General features: G+C 37.5%; 1 protein-coding gene across 8 annotated transcripts; it reads right to left on the bottom strand.

Moving 5' to 3' along the window:
- Positions 1-4126: 4126 nt before the first annotated feature.
- LOC138934264 (dual specificity protein phosphatase 15) lies at positions 4127-22654 on the bottom strand. 8 transcript variants are annotated; one of them, XM_070297826.1, is made up of 8 exons: positions 21574-22643; positions 17419-18150; positions 13045-13161; positions 11886-12010; positions 11254-11425; positions 10852-11030; positions 10170-10370; positions 4128-9956 (listed from the first exon to the last, which is right to left on the bottom strand). In XM_070297826.1, exons 2-8 carry the CDS (start codon positions 17437-17439, stop codon positions 9701-9703), a joined length of 1071 nt encoding a protein of 356 aa, XP_070153927.1. In that variant the 5' UTR covers positions 17440-18150; positions 21574-22643; the 3' UTR covers positions 4128-9700. The 8 variants fall into 8 exon arrangements, with proteins under 8 accessions (XP_070153935.1, XP_070153927.1, XP_070153929.1 ...); XM_070297828.1 differs by having other exon boundaries at positions 17419-17745; XM_070297830.1 differs by having other exon boundaries at positions 17419-17606.
- Between the last annotated feature and the right edge of the window lie 924 nt (positions 22655-23578).

Here is a 23578-nt window from a genome sequence, read left to right as displayed (position 1 = left end):
TCCCTTAATCTAGATTTGACAGAAATAATTATAAGCTCGAATTTTAATGGAAAAAAATGTCATAACACGATGCACTCGCAAATCGCTTTAATGTAAATTCAAAATGGCGCGAGCTCGCCTGTCACGCCCCAATAAACGCCAGACTGATTTTTTCTATGTGTTGTGGCGCGATGTCTTCCAAACATAAAATATATTGTATTCCCTCTCTCTTTCTCTCTCTACACTCACGCATGCGATAGCCTTGAATTGACGTTCGCGTGCGTGCCGCCTCGACGTATCGTTACCGCCTGTCACGACGTTCTAATTTTTGTACCGTGGCAAAATATATACCGTACATGCTTGACAACAATAATACCTATAAATACACATAGGGCGTCCACTTTCCGTTTTCATGAATTTATTTAACGAATCTCGAGTAAAAACAAGCAGCGGCTTCATACGCCGTTAAATTCCGCGGCTCAACTGGCTTTCAATAAATTGCAATATTAGCAAAAGGATCTCGATGTAGCATTAAAATGAGATCTAAAGTTTAAAAATTTTTTTTAAATTACGCAGTGATTCAACTCTCTCGATTCAACAATCTAACCGGATATTGATTATACAAAATCATTTACAAATCCTTAAAAGGAAATCTAATAATGTCGCATTCAATCTGCTACAAATATTTCGGAATCGTGAATTCGGATATCGAAATTCGAATGTCATCTTAATACATGGCCAAAGACACGTATTGATACATATTGACACGAATTAAAGACTTTTTCTTTTCTAAAGACGAAACCGAACAGTAGGATTATTTGTACATGTTACTCTCTTTTACAGATTGTATTAATTAAATAAATGCATTAAATCGGTAAATATCTATGTAAAAATGCACTGAAAGCGCGTGTGAGAGTTAATATTGGCCGACTGTTTACTGCATTACATCAGAGAGAGAGAGAGAGAGAGAGAGAGAGAGAGAAGTAATACTTAATTCTTTGCACGCATAAAATATTTGCGGAGCGTGCAAACTTTCCAAACTGCTTTTATATAAAATGCATCTGTAGCAAGGGTGGGAATATAGAATTGTTATTTTTTGGTTTGCCACTATAAACTGGTTTGCCAAATTAATGCGGCGCGCCGGATATAAACGGCGGAGAGAGTACAAGGCCGAGGAAAATGTTGCGCGATAATATCCGCATCGTGAAAAGGCCGGGCATTTTGCATAACGCCGAAAATATCATATACGTATACGCGAGAGCACGCACATGCACAAACGATGTAGAGCGGATATTACAACCGATACGACGGTACTTAAAGAAAAAAAAATACGAGTATTATTTTTTGGTTCATCTTTTAACGGATATGGAAATTTCTATATAAGAACGGATTTTCTCTCTCTCTCTCTTTCTCTCTCTCTCTCTCTCTCTCTCTCTCTCTCTTTCTCTCTCTCTCTCTATCTTGAATGATGTATATCGACGAGGTACACGCGCTTCGTTATTGATCCCGTATATAGTCATCGCAATTTCAAAAAGCACCGTTCAATTTGTCAAACGACAACATCGACGAAAATGTTATAATGATGCCATTGTTGTTGTCGCGTGACGAATACGATGGAGAGCGATTTATGGAGAGCGTTTACAACAAATGACAAATACTAATAATAAATTCACTCGTCGAGGTTGAAAAGCTCGCTTGAACGTACGGTGACGATAGGATTATGAACTCGTGGGAATAAATAATCCCGTTTCAGTTATCGAACGCTTAATTATATACTTATTGAGGGGAATCGGTCGTCGACGAAATTATCATCAATATTCGATGATGTACACATTGCCGCCGATAACCGTCGAATTCTCTCTCTTCCCCCCCCCCCTCCCCCCTCTCCTCTTCCTTTATCTCGCTGGGTAAATCTACAATCAAATTTTGAATTCGGCACCAAATCCAAGAATCCGCTCCAAATCCACCCTCTGATGATGACTCTGTAATTATTCGACGGGCGAATAAACGTGCGGAGAATTAAACACAAAGTGTACCAACGAGGATGGAAAATTCGATGCTACGGCCGATGCGTGCCAATATACAAATATATATATCGAGGATATATATTGCTATTTAATTAATTGGCACAGTTAATTAAACACGCGCTCGTCCAAAAGTGTCCTCTCACGCGCGCGCACGCGTGAGCAAATTTCGATCTCGACAATATCGCCAATCACACTACGGAAAATCAATTTGACGTTTGATCGTTAACATATGGCTGTCAAATATATGCGACTAAGCGCGCGCCCGCTATTGTGCGATTGCAATTAATTGGCGCCGTAACACACGTATATACATGGCTATGTATATAAGTAGATCGATAATTTACACGTGAATTGTAATTTAATTAGTTACGCGGCGGTTAATATTAGTGTATTCTGTCGTTCGCATTGTTTTGCGAGAAAAAAAGGAATAATCTAAGCGAGCGACTCTTGTGTGACTCTGCGAAATGTGAATTTTTACATTATCTCTAACTGATTTCTATTCGTTTTCTCTCTACAGTTTCTTCCATCAACTTTCTGTCAGTGCTCTCTCTCTCTCTCTCTCTCTCTCTCTCTCTTTGAGAGAGAGGGTAGGATACGCGAAATAAATCTTGACGAATGCAAACGCCAAAGTAAAGTTGAAGCGAATGCGGGAGAGCAAAGCAACGGTAAGAAAGTAATAGGAAGTGACGGAAACTTTAGCGACTTAATGCTGAAAAGCTTGCTTTCGAAAACAAGCAACGAGATATTTTATTATTTACACCAAAAGTGCTCTCTTTAATTGCTTTGTTTTGGACACGTAATTAATGTTTTGGAACGAATAAACTTAAACTTGTATTCTCTCGCCGGAGCTTTAGTTCATTGCGCAAGAGCATCGTTTGTCATTAAGAGAAACATTATCATTTTGAGAGAAGAAACGCAATTTAACAAATATATTATTTAGTATTTTTAGTATTTCTAGTAAACTTTTCCCGTCTTTATTATATTATGATCCAATAACGATTCAAATTATCGCAAAGTGTATATATATCTTTAATCGTATCGTTACAAATTCGAACTTTCGGCCATTAATTGATCCAAATTATACGAAATTTCTCGTACAAAACATGTCCCATAAAGGAGATCATACTGCCCATTGTTCCCAAAGGTCCTTGCGAATTGTATTGTATTTATTGGTTATCATTGGATCAGATTGCGGAAAGAGAGAGAGAGAGAGAGAGAGAGAGAGAGAGAGAGAGAGAGAGAGAGAGAGAGAGAGAGAGGGTGGGGGCAGAGAGAAGGAGAGAGAGAAGTGAAAACAAGACGAGAGGAGAAAGAAGAAGGGTGGGCAAATTACTCGGTCGCCGAAATCGGATAATTAATGTCGCGCGACTCTGTACTTATGTACTATAATATAAACTGTTCGCGCGTTGCTTGCGAGGATCTCCCCTCGTAAACACAAACGTATACAGCCGATATGTGTGCATTGCGTATTCGTATGCGATAATTAACAAGGCAAATCGATCGTCCTCGCTGTCTTTTTCTCACCTTGTTACGTGTCTCGTGCCAAGCCGATACCGTTTACCAATAGGCACGAATTTATACGCCATTTATAGGGTGTCTCTCGGAAAAGCCGTCTTGTCGACGTCTTGAAATACGATACTTATCCGAATATTTTTTTTCTTTTTTTAATTATGACAGACATAGATCTCAATCGAGGCAGATAATTATGACAAAAGTCACTAGTTAAATTTACTACTCGTTCTCTCTCCTTTTCTACTAGCGATAATTATCTCGGCATGTAACTGGAATTTTTTGTACACGTCATTTATCTAGTCTTGCTTTCAACGCTTCAATCAATTGACTGTCGCGGTCCCCGGAAATTTATATCTCTGCAAGCATTTTAGCTTCTCTTCACAGGATATATCCCGTATGTATATACCTATATATAAACAGGCCATCAATCAAATGTATCAATCGATATTAACCTGAGTTGGTTTCTGTAGCTAATATGCAGCATAGGAGAACTTGAAGTTGATTGTACAACAGTCTATAACGATAATCCTGTATTTATAAGGCCAAACTACCAAAAAATTGTTTACAAATCTTTCCTAGATCTGTATTCGTTGTCAGCTCCAATATCAAGCATAAAAAGACGATAACGTAGGCATAAAAGCTGCTGATCGAATTATCTCTCAGGTGGGAACAAATTCATTAAAGTTATTAAATTAACGGAACTTTTACTAGTTATCGCGTATAGTTATTACGACGATGAAGAAAGGAAGATCGATGGAAAAGAGAGACACGGCGAGACTCGCTCGCTCGAGGAAAGAATAATTAATTCAGCGACCATTTTTTTTTAGCGTGAACCAAAATGTTTTCTTTCTGCATCTTACAAAAATATCACATGGGTGGTCTTAATAAAGTAATGTTATCGGTGCAACGATAATTAAAATCACGCGACACAACAATTTATCGTATTATTCTCATCGATGTATGTACGTTTGTGATGAAAATATCAAGAATCTCTACACGTCTCGCTATCTCAGCGTTCCATCGCACTGATCGAAAATTGTCACTTTATCTCTAATCCTCTTCTCCTCCTCTTATCGCAATCAGATATCATCCACGATCGAATGGACGCTGTAGGCATTAGAAAAATAAATTATCATGAGCCTATAACGGATCTCTAATTGTAAGTATACGGAATACGAGCGCGCGATAGCGCATGGACGAATCAATCGCGCGAGTTAATTCGCGCAGCTCTGTCTGTGTGTGTGTGTGTGTGTGTGTGTGTGCGCGCGCGTGTGTGTATGTGTAATAACAATTAAGCTTGCTCGCGCTAATATCTACGAGAGCGATAACCGGCGGCCCGCGATCTGCTGGCTCGCGCCAGCGTCGATAATCTCCGCTTATTGCTAGAAAATCATGATTGTAGGACGCGATGCTTCGTCGCGCAGCGATGACTAACAGATGGACAAAATAAATGTAATATCGAACGGGGATAACGCGCGACATTGACGATAGAAATAGATATGTACTCTTGAAAATTCTCAAGTTGTCTGGAAATGTCTGATATATATATATATATATATATTTTACAATCTGTTCTCGTATCATCGAATTCATATTTATTGTATTAAAAAGTGTATCATATTGAAAATGGCAAATGGAGGCAAATAATTTTGCCGTTACGGCAAAACTACGTCGCTACTACAATATTACGTATTTCATATGAAAGCAATCACATTTCGCTAACATGACCGATTATTGGATATTGCAAAATTTGATTTGAGTCGAAAAATCTTGCCGAATGAATTTGTTCATTGAAACGCGAATACGCCGCTGAAACGAGAAACGCTCTTTTCTACCTCCGGTAAATTTACTTGCAGCGAAATAATTATTATAACAGAAACAAAAATTTCTCTTTGCAGAAATTTAATAAACATATAATCAGCGAACAAAATTAAGCGGGCTTAATAAGAAAAAAAAAAAAAAAACTATCTGCTTTCTAGCAACTCAAAGATATACTCTTGTTATAACAATATAAATATAAAATATACTATCCCAACAGATTCTATTTCACAGTGAAATATGATTCCTTTTATCAATGTATCGTATCGATTTTTATAATCTTTAACGAGACAATGGTTCATCGTTTTAATCTTTGTCCGTGGGAAATCTCTCATATTTATTGTTAGTCATCATTGTGCGCCGTATATATATCGTCCAGCGATTTTCTTCATCGCGTCTTTTTCGCTTATCGGCTTTGATTGTATATTACATGTCGCCGGAGACTTAGCTACTGTTTTAGCGATGCTTTTCAAGTCAATAAGCTACTTCGATATTTTGCTCCTTCGCCATCAATACCATTCAATATACTCTGTATAGAAGCGTTTCTACTTTATTCGCCTATCTACATGTGATCGTTAACATCGACATTGTAAAAAAGTAGAACCGTCTATATATATGTATGTCATCTATGGAAAAATGTATATGTTACATGGAGCGAATGTGTTCTCTCACATACACAGATCAGATCTTTCAAAAATATACGGATTCATATTTCCGATAACTCTTGGACCATTTTGTGCGACTGTAAGATAAACGGAGGAGATTAAAAATAAACGTAAATTACAATTTAGATTCTCTCTCTTCCGGACGAGTCGCGCGTATTCGCTCCATGCGATCGTGGAAGCCGTTAAATGCGTGAATTTTAAATTCTTCGCGTCAACTCTGTCGAATATGGTAATCGGCTTCGCGCACGTATACTCGTATGCCATAACTTAAAAATATATAAAGGATATCTCAAAATCACTGGGGATATCCTTTTAATAACAGGTTCTCTAACCAATTTGAACAATTTTTAATTAATCCAATTACATTTTTTACAATACAATTAATTGCAGGTGGATTTTATACTTTAATAGAATCTTAATTTAAAATTTAATTAGTTACAAAGAGATATATATATGCATAATGGCAGAAAGTGTAAAAAATGATAATGTTTTTCGACATTTTCGTTAAGAAAAAATTATTTCCAACGAATAAATTGGCCAGAGAATCTGTTACTAAAGAAACATTCGGTAATTTCAGGATACTCTGTATATGGCTGCGCGTGCGTTAGGTACGTGCATTTAAATGCAGAGGATATGTGCCTACGAACCGCTGCTTCTCTCTCAATCGCTTACCAAGTTTGCATCGGCGAACAATGGATCGACGGTCGAAACGTAACTCGATTGCGGGTTAATTAGCGCGTTTTTATAGGGAACATTAAACGAGTGCGCGTGACGATACGGGCGAGTTTACGACTGCGACCGTTCCGCGTCGTTAACGGACCGGCTTGATATTAATGTCAGACACGTGGAGCACGTGGAGCTGTTTCACGCTGAATCGCGATCTTAACGGTAGACGCATTCAATTAGAAATTATCCCGTTTTCCAGAGAACGCAATCTTCTCGTAAAACGCAAACTCGGTTGTATTGTGCGGAAAAGCTCGCATCCGCGTTATTTCCTCGACGATAAATGTATAGAGATAGAGCGATTGAGAGTCCATTTCTTCTGGCTCAGAAATGAAGTTATATCTAACTAATTTTGCTCCCTGTGTATGTGTATGTGTTATTAAATAATTAATCCTATTGACACTTTCGAGAAATTTCGATCAACGATACTCAGATTGCTTAATTGTGGCTTATTTCGCTTCCTGTCTCGTTATCTTCTAAACTGTCTTGTAAATCGTGATGTTGTGTTAAAAGTTGAAAAAAAGACAGCAAAGTATCATAACGAAATACGTTACGTTGCGGTCAAAAAGATATCTTTATAAACTATAATTATCGTTTCTAATCTTTGTATTTTTATATAAATTAGTTTTAATAATATAAAATATTTTAATTATATATATATTTTATAAAGTAAAATATCAGCGCAAAGTCATTCGTTTGATAAATTTATCAAATTTTTGCTTTATATATATTTTTATATTTCGCGCAAACGCAAAAAACTTAGAAAATATTTTTTCACAAAATATTGCCTTTTCTTCCCTTCAATTATTCTATAAACAAATTACGAATCCATCTAATCGAAATCTAATGAAATTTGGCGCGGCATCAAACTCGGCAAAAATCCTCTCTCTTTTACAGTTAAATGCGATATAATTTTTCTTCATTTAAAATATAACGCAATAAAACAAAAATCTTTATATGTACCTTTGATTGAAAGAGATATATCTCTTAACACTTTTTTTCCATCCTAAAATTCTGCTCATAATATGTCAGTTTTCTTAGAAAATATCGCGAATTTCTGACACGAAATGCACATTTAATACGATCGGTTCTTTACGATCAGACATTGCGACGATGCTTTACACATCGTTGTTTACACGAGCAGCTTGTATGTACATACGTGAAAAGGATTAAAAAACGATTTACGTTACGTTATCGTGTATTATATAATATTATAGTAATACTGAAGGACGATTGAAGCGACGCTATCATAAATCTCGACTCGTTTGCGACTGGTGCTCGTGCGGGCGAAACAACAACAACAACAACAACAACAACAACAGCAACGACAAGGTTTCCTTTGTCTAATGCCTATCACTCTGCCGTCTGTGTAAAATAATATAATCGCGATCATCGATCGCGCATTTATAAAATTCTCTGAAAGTCCTTTTCGCACAACAACGTATTACGTATATATGTGTCGTACGTATAGATAATATATGTATCTCTCTCTCTCTCCCTCCCTCTCTCTCTCTGCTTTTTCAACAACATGCGGTAAAATATTGCAATCTCGCTAGAAAGCCAACAATCGTATGGACGGTAGCGAACGCAATCAATTGGAACAGGTTTTGCTGAAACGAAGGTCCGTCATGTTGCCTGCGAGCGTAATCGTAAATAGAACCGACTTTCTTCCTTGCGAATCCGGGGTACCTTGTCGATATCCGATACAATCTCGTTCCTTTTGTACAATATAAGAGCCTGTCTAGGAGATCTTGTATATTCTCTCACTTTCTCTCACGCCGGCGCCGTAAATTCTAAATATCGAAAAATATTCTCTCTACTCTGGGTAATGAATTGTCTCAAAACTACCAACAAGCTACGATCGCGCGGTCGATTATGTACATATGTAGATTAATTCTTTTAAATCTTTCTCATTAATCCTTCGGCTGATTCTATATCGCTTGATGCGTAATTAACCCGCTGGTAATTAACCCTACTTACTCTTTTTCATAACCGATTAATTAGTCGGTAACGGATTCGCGCGTTATCTTCGTGGGAGGGGTTGTTGCAGCACGCACACGCAGGGATCGTTAACAAGTGTCGTTATTAGAGCGGTTGAACGGCGTAAAAGCGCGAGATAAGTTGTCGCATTTAATTGCGAGCAATTATCGCCGTAACCGATAAAGTCCCAAAGGATTAATCCCCCCTCCCGAATACGTCAATCTTTCCAATTTATTACTTCATCTCGCAGATCGATCGTTACGCGAGCTGCATAAACTCAACGCTCGGGCTCCGTAATACAATCTTAAATGACAGATCGTCAGCGATAGAGATTCCTCATTTCTCATAATTTCTCCGATCAAGATGAATGTTTACAAATCGTAAAGTCAACTCACTTATTACTTATAAAACGCACAAATGTATGCGCGAACTGTATATCTACGGAGAGATTTCCCTCCCGTTTCTCCTCTCATCCTCGACAAAAGCACTTTCTCTCGCCGGATATACCAAGCAACAATTGTATAACAATTTGTACAGGTCAAAATTCATCAACAATTTCCAGCATTATGCGATATGAGCGTTTGATGCGTCAACGTTTCTGTCACTGGCACGAATCAAGTTCGAATCAAGTGCCGATCGCGTGCCATCACCCGATCACGCCCGATCACGCATCAAATCATCATTTACATGTGAACTAATTTCGAAAATCCGAACGAACGCTAGAACGGATTGCCCGCTGGTGTCCCGAATTCGAAATATTAACAGGCGCATCTTATTCGTATGGAATTTATACATTCTTTGCCGAGAGATTCTCCCTTTTCTTAATCGAGGACGTCTTCGAATCGAGGCTGCACGCGCAATGAGTTAATAATTTATTTTTCGTCGAATAAAGAGAGCGCAACAACCAGCCGGGAATTTCGAAAACGGTTCGCCGATCATCCGTCAGACGATTTTCTATTCCATCAAGCTGGAGAGCGAACCGAGCTTCTCCCGATGCTACGTCATCGTCGAGGGATGCGTTTCCGGTGGTGCCGGTAGCTGAGGCGTCTGCCGATTCGAGAATCGTCGCGGCCAACGTTGCGGCGAGACCGGCGGCGTCGGTCGCGGCGTATTCGGTGCGGAACCGGCGATCAATCGCCAATTATTGCTGGACGATACACTCGATCTACCCACGGCGGAAAGATTGGCGTTGCTGCTGCTGCTGCTGCTACTGCAAGCGACCGCCGCCGAGAGGTCCACCCGCGACACAGCCCTGTGTGAATCGATTAATTTTCTTTCAACATCTTAATCATCAAAATCCAATCCAATCCAAGGAAGAGATGTCGCGTGTGCTTATTTGAGAAATAAAAATATATAGTTAAAATATCTATACCGCGTACAAATAGCTTGGATAAAATAATTTCAAATAGATATGAAAGAAGACGAGGGGAAAATTTTTTCACGTCGCAAGTCCAGGCTGACTTACCTGGAAGGCGGAGCGGAACCTCCGGTGTAAGAATGCAATCCTGCCGGACCACTCCTTGGTCTTGACGTCGACACAACGCTCGTTGATCTGTGCAAGGCCGGCGAGGGTGGCGCTGATGGTAGCATTCGTGGTGTCTGCGGGGGCGTCCGGCCGGACGATACGCTTCCGAGGCTGCTGGTAGAGGACTTTCTTCTCATAGTCCTGCAATCAGTCATCACGATTATAGACGAAAAATTTCGTTATATCGGTAAGATACAGCGAGAAAGCGAGAAAGACAATTCTATATAAAATAAAATATATTCGAAATTATAAATACAATATATACCGCATTAAGATGCGCTTGGGTGAGGAAGACACTTTGAACATTTATTCCAATTACTCCAGCAAAGGATTTTCGACATGCAAATATTATTTAGGATGCTATCGATCCATTAATTTTTTCTTTATCCTTTGCTACACAGAATATCTGAATCATTGTATGTACGGGCAATATAACTGTGAATTTGTTTTACTCAAGTATCTCTCCCAAAGATCTTTCCTCCCTTCAATCGACTTTACGTTTTTAATGTATCCGATATAACTTTTTGCACAAAGTACTTTTATCCCAATATTTATTCCAAATTGTTCCAATGTCGTTCAAAGCCAAATCGACCTTTATAGCCGAGGATTTCAACGCAATTACCTTTTAGTAGCTTGACGACAGAGGCCAGTCGGACAAGTACGTCCCATGGCGCATTTGCCCTCGCATACTTCTTTCGCTAGAGCCAGTGTTTCGTAATTTCTCAAGATGGACCTGCAAGCCTCTGCGTCTGACTCGGCGAGAGCGAGACTGGGAAACCGCTCCTTCAACCTGCGACGCTCCTACGTTAAATAGTAAAATTTTGTGATTCTTTTTGATAATTTTAAATATATATTATCGGTTATAACAATTGTTATAAAAATTATAAAAATTATATATAATATATCAAAGAAAAATAAAAAATAAAAAGACAGAGAATTGGATACACGTATGTCCTGAAAGAAAAAGAAGCGAGCAAAGATAGAGAAGATAAATAAACCAAGTAATTATCTCGGTATCACTTACATCTTGTAAGCGACTGGATTCAAAGTCCTTGAGCTGCTGTTGAAAACCGACATTCGGATTCGCGATGGAACGACCCACTCTAACGACTTTGAGCGCTTCTTTCCAGGATAAATTGGTAGTGCTCATAATGTAGGCCACCGCCACCGTCACGCTCCTCGACATTCCCGCCAGACTGAAAACAAGTTATTTTTATTCGAAAATTCATAATTTCAATCTTTATTTCTATGAATTGCTTGTCAAATAAATAGTATACTTTTGTCATATGTCATCTCTCTCTCTCTCTCTCTCTCTCTCTCTCTCTCTCTCTCTCTCTCTCTCTCTCTCTCTCGCTCTTCCATCGCTTTTCTCAGTTTTTAATCTTCTTTAATCTTTTCGATTGTTATAATATTCGTATAATTACTCGTTTTATATTATTCATCCATAATTTATTTTATTAATTTATTTTATTTTATTTAACTAATAATTAAATTTTATTAGTTATTTTCAATTTATTTATCTATAATTTATTAATTATAAATGCTTTTCAACAATTGTAGAAGAAAGATAGATTTCAAATCGGCTAAAAAATTTATTGTCAAAAGGGCATCTGGTGGATTTTGTTTATTACGAACGCTAATATAGCGAATATCTACCAATGGATCAGAACATTTCCGCCGCGAAGACGGGCGGCATGAATGAAGTCGTTGCACAAAGAGAAGTATTGCGATAAATTTTGATCAGGACTGTCGGCTGCCAAGATGCATAGGTAATGCTTATCCTGAAATACAATCGAAATTTAATCCAGATGTTAAGCCATATATCTTCTCGCCGTAAAGATCCCATTTCGAAACATAGCTATACCTATCTAATGACAGATCGACCCATTTCGAATCGATAAATTTCGTTTATATTTTCTTATTGTTAAGCTGATCTTATTATCGATACAATTCAAATTTTCTTCGCGCTATTCATATCTTGACTTTTATTGCAAATCAAATATCGAGTGACGATTGCTATAATGACGAAGGAAATGCATTGGTATTATAAAGCTGCTGATAATTTCGATGCGTAAGAAAAATGAATCGCGTTAGACAAGTTAGATACACTATTTCGATTCTGACGATCATATTTTACAAATTTTATTGCAACATTTCACAGGCGAAAGGAAGATGTACCAATTGGGATTGGACTTTGGAGGGGGATATACCGATTGGGATTGAACCTTGGAGGAAGATATACCGATCGTAATTTAAACGTTACATTAAGAAAAATGATAAGGGGAATAGGGAAGAAATAAACAAAGGAAAACTTGGAGAGAAGGATGAGAGAGTAGAGACGTTTTAAATATAAACTTATTTATATAAAAAAAATTATTAAAGAATTTAAAAATTGGATTGAATTTCAAATTGTATAAAGAAGATTAAAAATGATAGATCAAAAAAAAATGACAGGGGAAATGAAAGAAAAATAACAAAGGAAAATTTGACAGAGAGAGAGAGAGAGAGAGAGAGAGAGAGAGAGAGAGAGAGAGAGAGATGAGCAGGGGAACATTTTTAAATATAATAAATATAAGAAATAGATAATCGGTTATCCCTTGGAAAAATTAAAAGCGAGGCTTAACTGAGGCTGTTATAAACATCATGTTTCTCTCATTATGTAATACAAATTTATATTTTTTTCTTTAATTACAATCCGAATTTTTCACGTGACAGGTTTCTCATTGAAATAATTTTCCGTTGATCGCTACTTTAAACTTTAGTTCGAAATAGGTGCTTTAACATATTTTTGCCATATTATATTTTCCGTACTTACGGAATGCAGACGACGGGCCGTGTCGTGAATGGCCAGAATATGCGTGATCTCGAAACGCTCCAATTGATCGGCATCCTTGCTGTCCTGATAATTACCTATGTAAAGACCAGGAAGTACCTATCGACATAATAAATGGTAAAGCGAGGTATTACAAAGTCAACACACATTTCGTAGCGCATCTTTAATTAATATTCAATTCACAATATATAATAAGTAATTAGGATATGGTATAAAATATCGCGTTTCTCTCAGGATCAATCTCGGATCTTGAAAATACACGCCGAGAGATGATGTTGCGATATTCTTCTCGTTCGTTTCATCCCGGCTCTCATTCAATATACCGCGCCTCTTTCGGCGTCTATTTGGCGAAGGATTACTTACGATTAGACAATGAGGAAATCCAGGTCAGTTGGTAGGAGAAATGCAAATCCATGAATTGAATTGGCGATGCGCCGCGACTGGCGTCGCAATCTTACCGATTACCTCTTACCGTTTGACAAATATTGAATCTTGAAAGGTAGGTCTCGCCTCGCTTTCAAGCGAGACGCGCGAGAGTGGGCGAAAGGGAGGACCGCGTACATTAACTTAAATGCCATTTTTCATTCGACCATTCTTTCAATCAATATTGATTCAGTCTTTAATGAAGCTTCGATAGAAAATACCAATAGAGCTCTTTCTTCTCTTTCTCACGCGCGTTAAATAAAAGATACACATCAACGCTCGAGTTACGCGGACAAATTAAGACACATTGTGAAAAACGATCTCTTCGATGATCCGCGCGTGTATGACGTTTATTTCAATTATCGTAATCTCGAGAATATCCATACTCTGGCGACACACCGGTCGTTAGTCTCAGTTCTCGTGATTGAATTTCATTCGAATCGTTCTTATCGCGATTACCCCCTCGCACCGAGTTTGCTCCCCCTTCTGCGCGTTCCTCGCGCGCACGTCGATTTTATTGTTAGATGAGAAGAAACGAGAAGAGCCAGGCTCGGGGCTCGACGAGACCGCGGCGAGCAGTTACCGTTCACCGTCTCATGACCGATCGATCGATCGATCGATCGATCGATCGATCGCAAACGAGAGAGAGAAAAGAAAAAGGAGGACGACGATATACTCTCGAAGAGCAAAACGAGTGGTAGCAAACACACAATCCTCTATCGCGTTGTTGGCGACCGATATGCGATTTCGATCACTCATTGTCTCCTGGTATGTTTGCGCAATTCACGGTGGCGTGCAAACGTTAACCGCCGCGTCGGCGTTGGGGCATCGATCGCTCGACGAAACATCATCGCGTACATTCACTCGTGATCCATTCGGAGATGTCGAGATCCTCCTTCCCAACGTCCTCCTCGAACGTTCCCCGAGGAGTATCCCGGGATCGCTTTTTCCGGTATCTTCAAGTTGGTCGAGGACGGACGATCGCGTGAATATTGCCGATAGTTTCGTTTTAAAGCGTGGTTCGACGCGTCGTAAACGAAGAAAGAAATGCAGTTCTGCACGAAGGCAGAACGCTCGAAGAAGGATAAGATCGAAAAGAGTGAAGCTCGCGGACGACGAAATCACCGAAGAATCCAAGAGTTCGATGGAATCGTCTCGTATCGTAAAAAGCTCGTCCACTACCGTCGACGTCGTCACAAATGTTTTCACGAGTACTCTAAATTCCACGCTGGAATTAACGACGGAATCTTCAACGATACAGCCTTTCGTAGATATTACCGATACAACTACCGACGCCGTTCTGTCGACGACGATCGCTACGAAGATTATTGACGATACGACCCGCGGAAGAAATTACCAGCAAAGTCTTCTTCGTAAGAAATGTAAGAGGAAGACCAAATGTGCGATAGGAGACTGTAAAGAAGGAAAAAAGAAGAATGCTATCGATATACTCGGAGACAAATTATTTTCCATTTGATTTCGGAAAGCCGAAGAGCCTGGCAAACACCATCGAGTTCATCGGAGAACGTGGACCTCTAGCTAGCTCATCGCATCGATTAGGTTAGCTGTAAGATGGATAACGAGACAAGATAATCACGACCCGTACGAGCATGATATATAATGTTGCTTTATATAGTATATAAGAGTATATATAAGAGAGTTTTCATAACAGGAAACTTTGAGAGAGATATTGAGAGACATATTATTCAACGAAACATTTCAAAGAAGATATATCGTATAAATATAGAAATTCCGTTTCGCATAGTTAAACTTTGTAAAGAGATACATCGAGTGAAATTTTGAGATGATTATCCGTTATAAACGTTACGTTTTGTTTTTCTTTCAAAAAAGCTTGATGCATTATATTCATATCAATATTATTTTACCATTAACAAAATTTGATTTCTCATGCAAGACTATGTAATTTATTATAAAACTTATGACTATGATACTTTTTATTTAAAATGACTAACAAATTGCCGAATCTTTTCACATCCTATAGACAATTTTTGTACAAAAATAGAATAGGTAGGATTAATTAAATCGATGATATTGCTGGAGAAAAAAATATGCTGATGAGAATATGTAAACTGATTTCTCATTTGACGATCTGCAAAATGTATCGTATTTTATAAGATTAGCGTAACTTTAATTTTCCACCGCGATTTCAGTTTTGTCTCTTCTGTTCCATTTTACAGCTTCTGTTTTACTAGCGCGCGTTGCTGCTGTATAAAATTTTATTATCAAGCGTATTATCGGCCCTTAAGCGAGGTTACGACAACTCGTCAGATAAGTTCAATCAACGTTATATTGAAATGTATTTAAACAAGTTGTCAGATGGTAAAAGCGCGCCAAGTGTTGGAATAAAGCGTATTGTCGTGCTATAAAGAATCCTTCACGTTTGCAGCAATCAAAAGACATTTTTATCAAAGATTCACTGACCGCAAATAATATTTTAAACTCGGAGCAATAAAAATCAAATATATATATGTATACATGGCAATAATTAATTTTTTAGAAAACAAATTGATCTTAAAATAGTTTAATCAGAATTATTTTCGCTATTTTATCAAAGAAAATTTTAATTAAACCAATATACATATACATATATATATATATATATTTCCATCCAACTCTTTGTCGTCTTACAGAAATTTAAATTATTAAATTTGTTAAGACAAGGCTTTTTCATTCCTTTGAATTAAAAAGAAGCCGGTAAGAGATGATAGGAATAAACAATGCTAAAGACTCAAATATTTAATCAATAGATAAAAGCAAATGCTAATAGGAGTCTAAATCATTAAAAAAACTTGTGTATATAAAGGGTGTCGATTGTAACGATCCGCACGATTTTAAAGGCTAGATAAAAGCTAGATAAAAGTTTTTTTTATAAAGAATTCAAGATCATTTTGAGTTATTTAAATAATATTGATATTCTCTATAATATTATGAGAAAAGAAACTATATTATGAGAAGAAAAAAAAAAGCTTAGGTAATCTTAAACTTTTTAAACAAAAAAATTTTCAATTTTTTTAAACTATAAATCGTAGTTTGCATAAATTTTTGTCTTACTTTTTCTTTCGGATAATCTTGAGTACCCTTAAATTTTGAGGATTATTACAATATATATAAACACCCTCAATAATCTTATCAAATCAATTATACAAAAAACTCCAAGTAGATGCAAATTAAATATTAAACGTTTCATTTTAAATTTGTTGTCTGCGTTCACTAAAAAAAGAGCTCAAAAGCGGTATAAAGGGGTAAAAAACGAAAATCGAAACGTTTGGTATTTAATTTACGTTTGCTCAGTGTGTGTACCTTTGTGTAATTTATTCGACGCACCGTTATTATAGGCTCTCATTATAGTCTCTGTATAAAGAGCTATAAATTGAAAATTTATACAAAGGATGTCCCGTTTACCGCGTATTATTTTTTAATAAGGATACTTGTCAAAGCACTATAATTCTTCGAATTACGCGCGATTGATAAAAATGCAGTCATTTTATAAATATTTCAAAAAGCCAAATATGTGCATGTGCACACATGGATAACAAAATAACATTTTTAGCTCATTTTAAGAGTTTACTTGGGTTTTTAAATTAAGACGTAGTTATATGTATGTAAGATGTGTATGTGTATAACATATAACATATCTATACGATACTAAAAGTTGAACAGAGAGTTGCGGTAAATGAGATACTTTTCAGAATTTTTTTCAATAAGAAAAGATCGACTTTTAATTGATGCAAAAATCTGTTGTCGAGAAGTAATACGCGAAAAAATTGGACACTAGTATAATTTTATAATCCAATCATATTTCTAACGCATTCTTGTCGTTATACATGTAAGAAATGTTTCCTTCTTTTCCAATTAAACGATTAAAATATTGATCCGAGAGCAATAATTTTCCCATTTGAAGCAATTTCTCACCTTGTTCATGCCATTCCCCATGATGTCGGCGCGACGACGAGCGCGTGTTTAATATCACCGATTTAAAAGCGCGAGTCGCGCACAAGCCTTTGTCCATTCGCCATTATCTTCAATCTCTTGAGCTTATTTCTCGACGATCCGATTCGATTCCCATCGGCAAGGCAGCAGTATTGTTCGTCAAGCATCATCTTCGATGTATAGAAACGAGACTCCGCGTCAGGCCGCCGCGCATTCGATTTTCTCTTTTGCCTATATTTCTCTCTCTCTCTCTCTCTCTCTCTCTCTCTCTCTCTCTCTTTCCTCGTTTGTTATCTCGATAATTTATTACTGTAGTATAATATATAGATTGTACAATTAGCGAGATAAATTTATTACTATTTGCGATAACGAGCAATGAGTGAAATTATTCTGTATTTTTGTCTCCTTCTTGTAATCGTGTTTTTTTTCTCGAGGACGACAATCAACGTGACTCGATGCTCGACTTGCGAGGGAACATTTATATATTCGCGTATATTTTTCTGCGAATGTCTTTTTATTCAACTCTTGTGTAGCCGTCTCAAGAGGCTCCAACGGGAGAGATTCTATTCATACGCGTGAATTACTTCGGTTTCCTTTGGGCGGACGCAAGAAAATAGACGACGTTTTAGGCGAACTTTCGATAGAGCGATACGTCGCGAGAAACAAAATTATCTTTCTCTAGGAGGTCGCCCGCAATCGCGACTCGCGTCGGTCCTGTGAGAGAAAGAAAATACTCGATTTTAAAAAGACGAGATACCGTGTAAATAGAAGGAATAAAAGGAATTTGTCTTGGATATCGATTAGCGATACGCGGCACAATTGCCTCGCTCGAAAGAGGAAACGCGCGCTTGTTCTTTCGAGAAAGTGGGACAAGTTATTGATAAATTGTCGTCATCAGCATCCCAAGTGTTACATGTATACGATCTCATTGTCGGTAGCCGCTTTAAAAGTCCAATCGATTCGAATGTTTGAGATGTCTCGAAGACACTCATCCTCATTGAGACTATTACACATTGAGACAACTGATAAAAGTAGCAATAAAACACGTTATTATCGTTTTAAAAAACGAATGTAGTCTCCGGGTTTAAAAAACGTGCGGTTTATCGATTGTTTTAATATCAATAAGATAGAAAGATAGATTATAAGGACTCGGTTAGGTGTACGGTGTACGGTGTACGTCTTGCAGTACGTTAACGCCTACTTTGTTAGCAGGTTATTTTAATTAATTATTTTAAATAAGATACATTAAGATACTAATTTTTAAATTATAAGCAATTATAAAAATTAGAAACTTTTTTGTATATATCAGAGATAATTATAACGTACGATGTTAAACGTATAGAAAAATTTTACAAGAATCCGGCAATTTCAAAATCAACATTTCTTTATAATAAAATCGTGATTTAAATCTGTTTTTTTATTGAATTAAATGGAGAAGAAAAAAATTATTATTTAAAAAATGTCGCTATGGATAAAAAAAAAATTATCTAAAATTAGTCAAAAAATTCGCAGTTAAAAGAAAGCGCGATTTGATTTAAAGCGGCCTTATAGGGCGTAAAATCAATTCTGCGACAAAATTTCGTGACTGTGTATAAGCCATGACGTTGTCAAGGACACGACGAATAGCTATTCCAAGCCAGAAAAATAATACTTTCACGATTCGAAGCGGCTTATTAGGAATAGATGTTTTTGTTGCGGAGTCGCGAATATGGCAGCGCAATATACTGTACGTTTTTATGTAAATTTTAGCCTCCGGCATATATCGGCATGATACCAATGCGACATATTTTGCTCTATCTGACAGCGAAACATGGTTGCGATGCAATTGAGAGCTTGCGTTCCGATCTTATCCGCTGACATGAGCGAAATACTTGCATTAACTCGATACCGTTCCTATCACGAGAAATTGAATCTGGATAGCATAATTGATGCTAATTTATTGCTAGTTTATAATCCTAATTCCGAATTTATAGTTCTCCTATCAATTAGCAAAAAATTCATATTTAAAAATGGAAGGGAAGATATTGACTCTTAATATCATGCTAGCGCATCCCCATTTTCTAAAAATATAGCGAATCGTAAAGAAAAAGCAAATTTAACAAAACTAATCGCTAATAGATTTCAAAAATATTAAATTTTTAAAATGTTGTTTGTGTACCATAAATGTTATTTATGGACTATTATAAATTATTATGGATTACTATATATTACAGTAAAATAATCCGATATAACTTGATAATATCAGTTTGATATGAAAAGTTTCTCCAATTAATTATTATTGAAATATGAACAAGTTTTGAATTTGTTACTCGCAAAGAATAAAAGTCTTTGTTTGTTTCTTTTAAAAAATTTTAACATAGTAATTAATATAATTTTTAAGAATAACTGTGTCATGTTATGTTTTCGATTTTGGTTTTGTGCGGTGTACCATATAGCTATAGTTTATTTATATACGATCGTTTCGCTGTCATTCACGCGAGCAGATAGCGGCGCAAGACGCAAGGCTCCAAGCGTCATCGTATTATCTGTCGAAACTCTATGATCACTATCACTATCGCTATCTACGATTATTACAATTAACGATAATTAACCTACATGACTAATGCATTTTCGCGATTATTGCGATTCTCAATTAGCCATTAACTCACGTAGTATCAGTATTGCATGAAACCACCGTTGAAACGCGTATTTTATATGATCTATTTGATAAAAATCAGTTTTCGCAAATTGCAAAGCGATGGCGTATTCTTAGCTATTATATATTACAGATATTCATCTTTAATTTTCAAATTGTCCATTAATTTGTATTATAATGAAAAGTGGTAAAACTGTCGATAGTAAAATATGCTATTAATAATCTACCATTAATAATACTATATATTAATGATACTATTAATATATTATAAAATATTAATATTATAATATAATAAACTTATAAATAAATTTTAGATAATACTCAAAATTATTTTTACACACACACGAAATAATCATTCAAAATATAATTTAAAGAAACGATATATATATATATATATATATATATATATATATATATATATATGTGTGTGTGCTTTTTGGCTGCAAAGAAATAATTTTTTTTGTTTCTCAATATTTATGGAAGATTAATGAGAAAATAATTATAATTTAATTTCTAGATATTTTTCAATATTTCTTTCTTACATCGTTAAACAATACTATTAAAGATAATTGCGCCGTTCTTTTTCTCATTCTTAATAAAATATTTTAAAATATCTGTTTGTATATCTGTATGTAATAGATGAGACTCTCAATAAATACCGATATCGCATAATAAGTACTGATGATTAAAATATCGATATTAAAAATATAGGTACGTACATATATCACATTATTCTTAAGCAGCGCCATTGAAATATCGAAATATATCCGTATATTACAACGACTGTTATAGCATAAATATTCGGTTACTATTTTTGTATCTTTATCGGATATTTGATATCGTTAAGCCTTCTATATATTTATATCGTATTGCTATTTGTTATTATTGTAGAATGTATCAATTGACCATTGAGATTAAATGCCATTGCCTAAAATCGGTGCGTGCGACGAGTGTGGACCTATTGTTAAAATAAAACGATGATGCAGTATTTTCGGATAAATTCAACGAAAACCAATCATATCGGACGATCTGAAAACTGTCGCGCGTGAAACATTTCGTACGGTAAATTTTTTTCTCGTGCATAAAATCGGATACACCGAGGACGCATTTGTAATATCCTTTCATGTGTTATCTGTCCAAAAATCAATTAGGCATTATCCATCGATTCTCATAAAATGTTTCTCATAAACGTATCCGAGATTCAGCCCGTAATCAAGCTAACAGCGATGCGTATTATATTATGCAGCAATCCGAATGACAATCTGATGGATGTATCTCTCGATAGAAAGAGACGAAACAAGTTAAACGGGAAGGAAAATAGAGCATTTATTTATGTTCAAAATTAAAATCACTAGCAACGCGATAAACGTTAATATTTATCACTAGCCTCGTCAAAGCAAACGCGCGTTTCATCAAAAATGTCCGAATTACATGTATACGAATGAAACTTACATAGCGAATTTCGATAGAGAAATAAAAAAATGCTCGAATTCGAGACGCACCTGCAAAATCCGAACTCCACATGATATCGCATGATAAAGATACACATGAGAAAGAAGATATACCTCTCCCTTATATTGCAAATTAGCTCGTCGCACTCGCGGGACGCTGGCCGCTGGCCTCGTCTCTCCGAGGAGAAACGAAATCGGAGCGAGAAGAGAAATCGTTGGCGCACACCGTTCAAGCGCTGCCGCGAAAAGGGATTCCCGAGGCGGCCGACGAATCGTGCCTTTCTAATCCCATTGCTCGATTACACTTTTCAGACCCGTCTGTCACACACGGACGTTGCGGCAGATTGCACCGCAACTTGTGTGTGCATTCTTCTTTCTTTTTCTCTCTTTCTTTTCGTCGACGATTCGACGAAAGGGCGCGTCGTACGAGGACTACCCCGCTCACGGTGAGCGAGGAATAGGGGGTGAGAGAAATAAGCAGCAAAGAGAGTAAGGGAGACGACAATCAGGGTAAAGTGGGGGGGAAACTAAACCGCGACGGCGGAAAACGGAGGGGTAACGTGCAGGATAGTGGGGTAGATCCTATCGTCATCGTCACGCGAACAGAACTCCTGCCTACGAAGCCTCGAATGCGCGTTTCGCCAGTTTTGTTTCGCGCGTCAGGATCTCGCAATCGTTCCGAATCGTCACGGAACCACGGAACGATGAATTATATCATCGTCGCGATAACAATTCATACGCCGCGAGGCTAAACACTCGGAAAACGCGAGCTGTCCAACTCAATGCACTACGATCGATTGCCGCAATGGACGATGTCTCTGGTTTAGGATCAGCTTGATGTCTCGTTCACCTAGATGAACGTTGCCGTGACTCGATCGGACACGGTCCTCTTTCAGGGAAGCTTACTCTCTCACTCGTCGCATCTTGAATGCGAATCTCTAGGATACGAGCGCGATTCGGCTATCGATAATCGCTCGACCGTCGCGATCATATCCCGGGGTTTTTTTTTTTTTTTTTCCAAAGTCAACGCGCGCGGATATCGTCGTTCTCGTCACGTCCGCGGGAATCTGCGGCCTGCGGCCCGTTCAAATTCATTGCTACGAGGTGGGCGAAGATGGCGAAATCTCGTAACAGATTTGCCGCGACGGGTGGATGAGGGGGTGAGGCGAGGGAGAGGTAGGGGGGCAGGAGGGAATGAAACGCGGAGGGGATCGACAGGAGCGAATCAAGACCGTCCTAGATCCTGGCTCGAATAATCCTTCGTTTTTTTTTTTTTTTTTCGTGACTTTTAAATTCTAATTCCTTTGCCGTAAAATTCGCAATGTATCCTAGTACACAGTTCGATCCTCGATAAAGAGGCTGTGATTATTTACGACAATATTCTGACGCAAATAATCGCGTGCTTCGCGATATTATTATATTAAATTACCTAACACGCGGAGAGGGTGAGAGAATTATCCGTCCCTGAAACTAAGGCGTCGTGTACGTCGGCGTTGGCGAGCTCGCGCAGAAGCCGCTCGATAAAGACCGTCCGCATCCCTCGACCCTGTCCTACAAACGGAAAATCTGGTGTAGTAGGACTTGCACATGAACTACCGGGCTACACTTGCGTCGTAACCGATTGCCGATATATATATGTATGTATATATGTATGTATGTATGTATGTATACGCGCGCACGTGTGCATGCGCGCGCGCGCGTGTCAACAACATGATCTTGAATGGGCGCCGCTCGTAGCTCGCTGAAGCATGTTGCCGAGATGCGCGCTCCTTTCTACATATACCATACATCCTCCTCCCGCGCTTCTTTCTACGCGCTGACGCACAGATGCGTCGCGTATGCGTGGCAAAAGATTAAAGAAAAAGAATTTTCTTCTTTCGTGAGAAACCATGTCGTACACACTTCATATAGAAAATTAAAATCCTTCGATCGCTCGTATCGCTCGTATGGATCGATCGCGATTACAATCGTGCAACGCGAATTCATTCTGATTCGCGTTCACATTATTCAACGATTACATAATACAAATTTTTTTTAATAATTTGATTCGGGGCTT

This window comes from Polyergus mexicanus, unplaced genomic scaffold, assembly GCF_030449975.1.
Source record: "Polyergus mexicanus isolate NDT 795.1 unplaced genomic scaffold, iyPolMexi1.0 SCAF_6, whole genome shotgun sequence".
In the NCBI taxonomy this organism is placed as follows: Eukaryota; Metazoa; Arthropoda; class Insecta; order Hymenoptera; family Formicidae; genus Polyergus; species Polyergus mexicanus.
The sequence above is the reverse complement of the archived record's forward strand: the minus strand, read 5'-3'. Positions and strand labels throughout refer to the sequence as shown.